Source organism: Quercus lobata, chromosome 2 (assembly GCF_001633185.2).
Source record: "Quercus lobata isolate SW786 chromosome 2, ValleyOak3.0 Primary Assembly, whole genome shotgun sequence".
NCBI lineage: Eukaryota > Viridiplantae > Streptophyta > Magnoliopsida > Fagales > Fagaceae > Quercus > Quercus lobata.
Genome location: NC_044905.1, coordinates 90,750,681 through 90,751,976, shown reverse-complemented (window position 1 = coordinate 90,751,976; position 1,296 = coordinate 90,750,681). Strand labels below are relative to the sequence as shown.

Sequence of the window (1,296 nt, the reverse complement as noted above, 5' to 3'; positions counted from 1 at the left end):
AACCACACAATTCTAACACTTATGGCCTGTTTGGAGGTTTAAAAAAGGAAGGGGAGTAGAGTAAAGGGAGGGAGAGTAATTCAATTACCTTGTTTGAAAGTTTTTTAAGGAATGAGAGGGAGGGGTTTCAACTACCTCTAACCCCCCATTTTTAATTCTCCAAAATTAGAGAGATTTGGAAGGAGAGCAGAGTAGATAAATTATTGACCAAATGAATTCCTCAATTTACCATTTCTAAATTAATAAAATTACAAACTGATTATAAATAATCTTTATTTGTTTCTTGAGAAAATTTAACACTACAAATGACAAATCTTCCCGGTGCTTTCTTACAAACCAAACACAATTTTTGCAAAAACAACCCAAACACACACACTATACATGACAACAACATAAAAGAAAAAACCCGGTAAAGCTTTAAACTTTAAAAAGCAAACCCAAATATAGATTCAACAAAAAATAAGTACCCAAAGCTTCCAATTGGTGCTTCTTGCTATTAGAACCAGGCAGTTTGCCCCTAGCTTTCTTGAACGAAGTGGGTGGCGCTGATCCTCTAGAAGGAAGCGATGCTGGAGCCGAAGGAGGAGCTGGAGCTGGATGAGGAGATGAAAACCCACCTCCACCACTTGACTGAGTCTGAGCTATAGGTACAGGCTGAGCCGTAGGAGTGAGACCCAAAGCCATAGACCCATCTAGACCATACTTTCTGGGTCTCCTTCTTTTCCTATTAGCTTGCTCTCCACCACTCATATTCCCCATATTCACATTCACATTCACAGCCCCACCACCACCTCCACCATCAAGTTGGTAAGTTGGTAATGTTGTTGCTGCTGCTATTGTCGTACCTGCGGCGTTTGTTGCGGGAGAGAGGGGCTTGTAAACAGTGTTGTCGTCGAAACTAAAACTCAAGCGCATGTTCTGAACCAGTGGCTGTGCCGGTGACGACGACGACTGTTGCTGTTGTTTCTGCTGTTGTTGATGTTGTTGTTGAAGTGCTTCAACGTTAGAGCATCTCCAGCAAATTCATCAAATTTTTGTACTGTTTGGAGAATGAATAGTGACTTTTACCTTTTATCTACTCACTTTTTCAAATACACTTTCTAACAAATTCTCTATCTCATTCTCTATCTCATTTAAATATTATTTCTTCATTCATTATTTATTCTTTTTTTAACAACTACACATTTTCCAACATTTTTTTTTATTCACCACCTGATTATTATAATAGAAAAAAAAAAAAAAAACTTTTGAAGAATGAATAGTAGCTCATCAGACTTGATGAGCTACTGTTCATGA

The 1,296-nt window shown here is 38.1% G+C and overlaps 1 protein-coding gene across 1 annotated transcript; it reads right to left on the bottom strand.

The window, feature by feature from the left end:
- Window positions 1-417: 417 nt before the first annotated feature.
- Window positions 418-915, bottom strand: LOC115973807 (AT-hook motif nuclear-localized protein 10-like). The gene has a single exon (XM_031094043.1). The coding sequence runs from the start codon at window positions 913-915 to the stop codon at window positions 418-420; it is 498 nt and encodes a 165-aa protein (XP_030949903.1).
- Window positions 916-1,296: the final 381 nt, after the last annotated feature.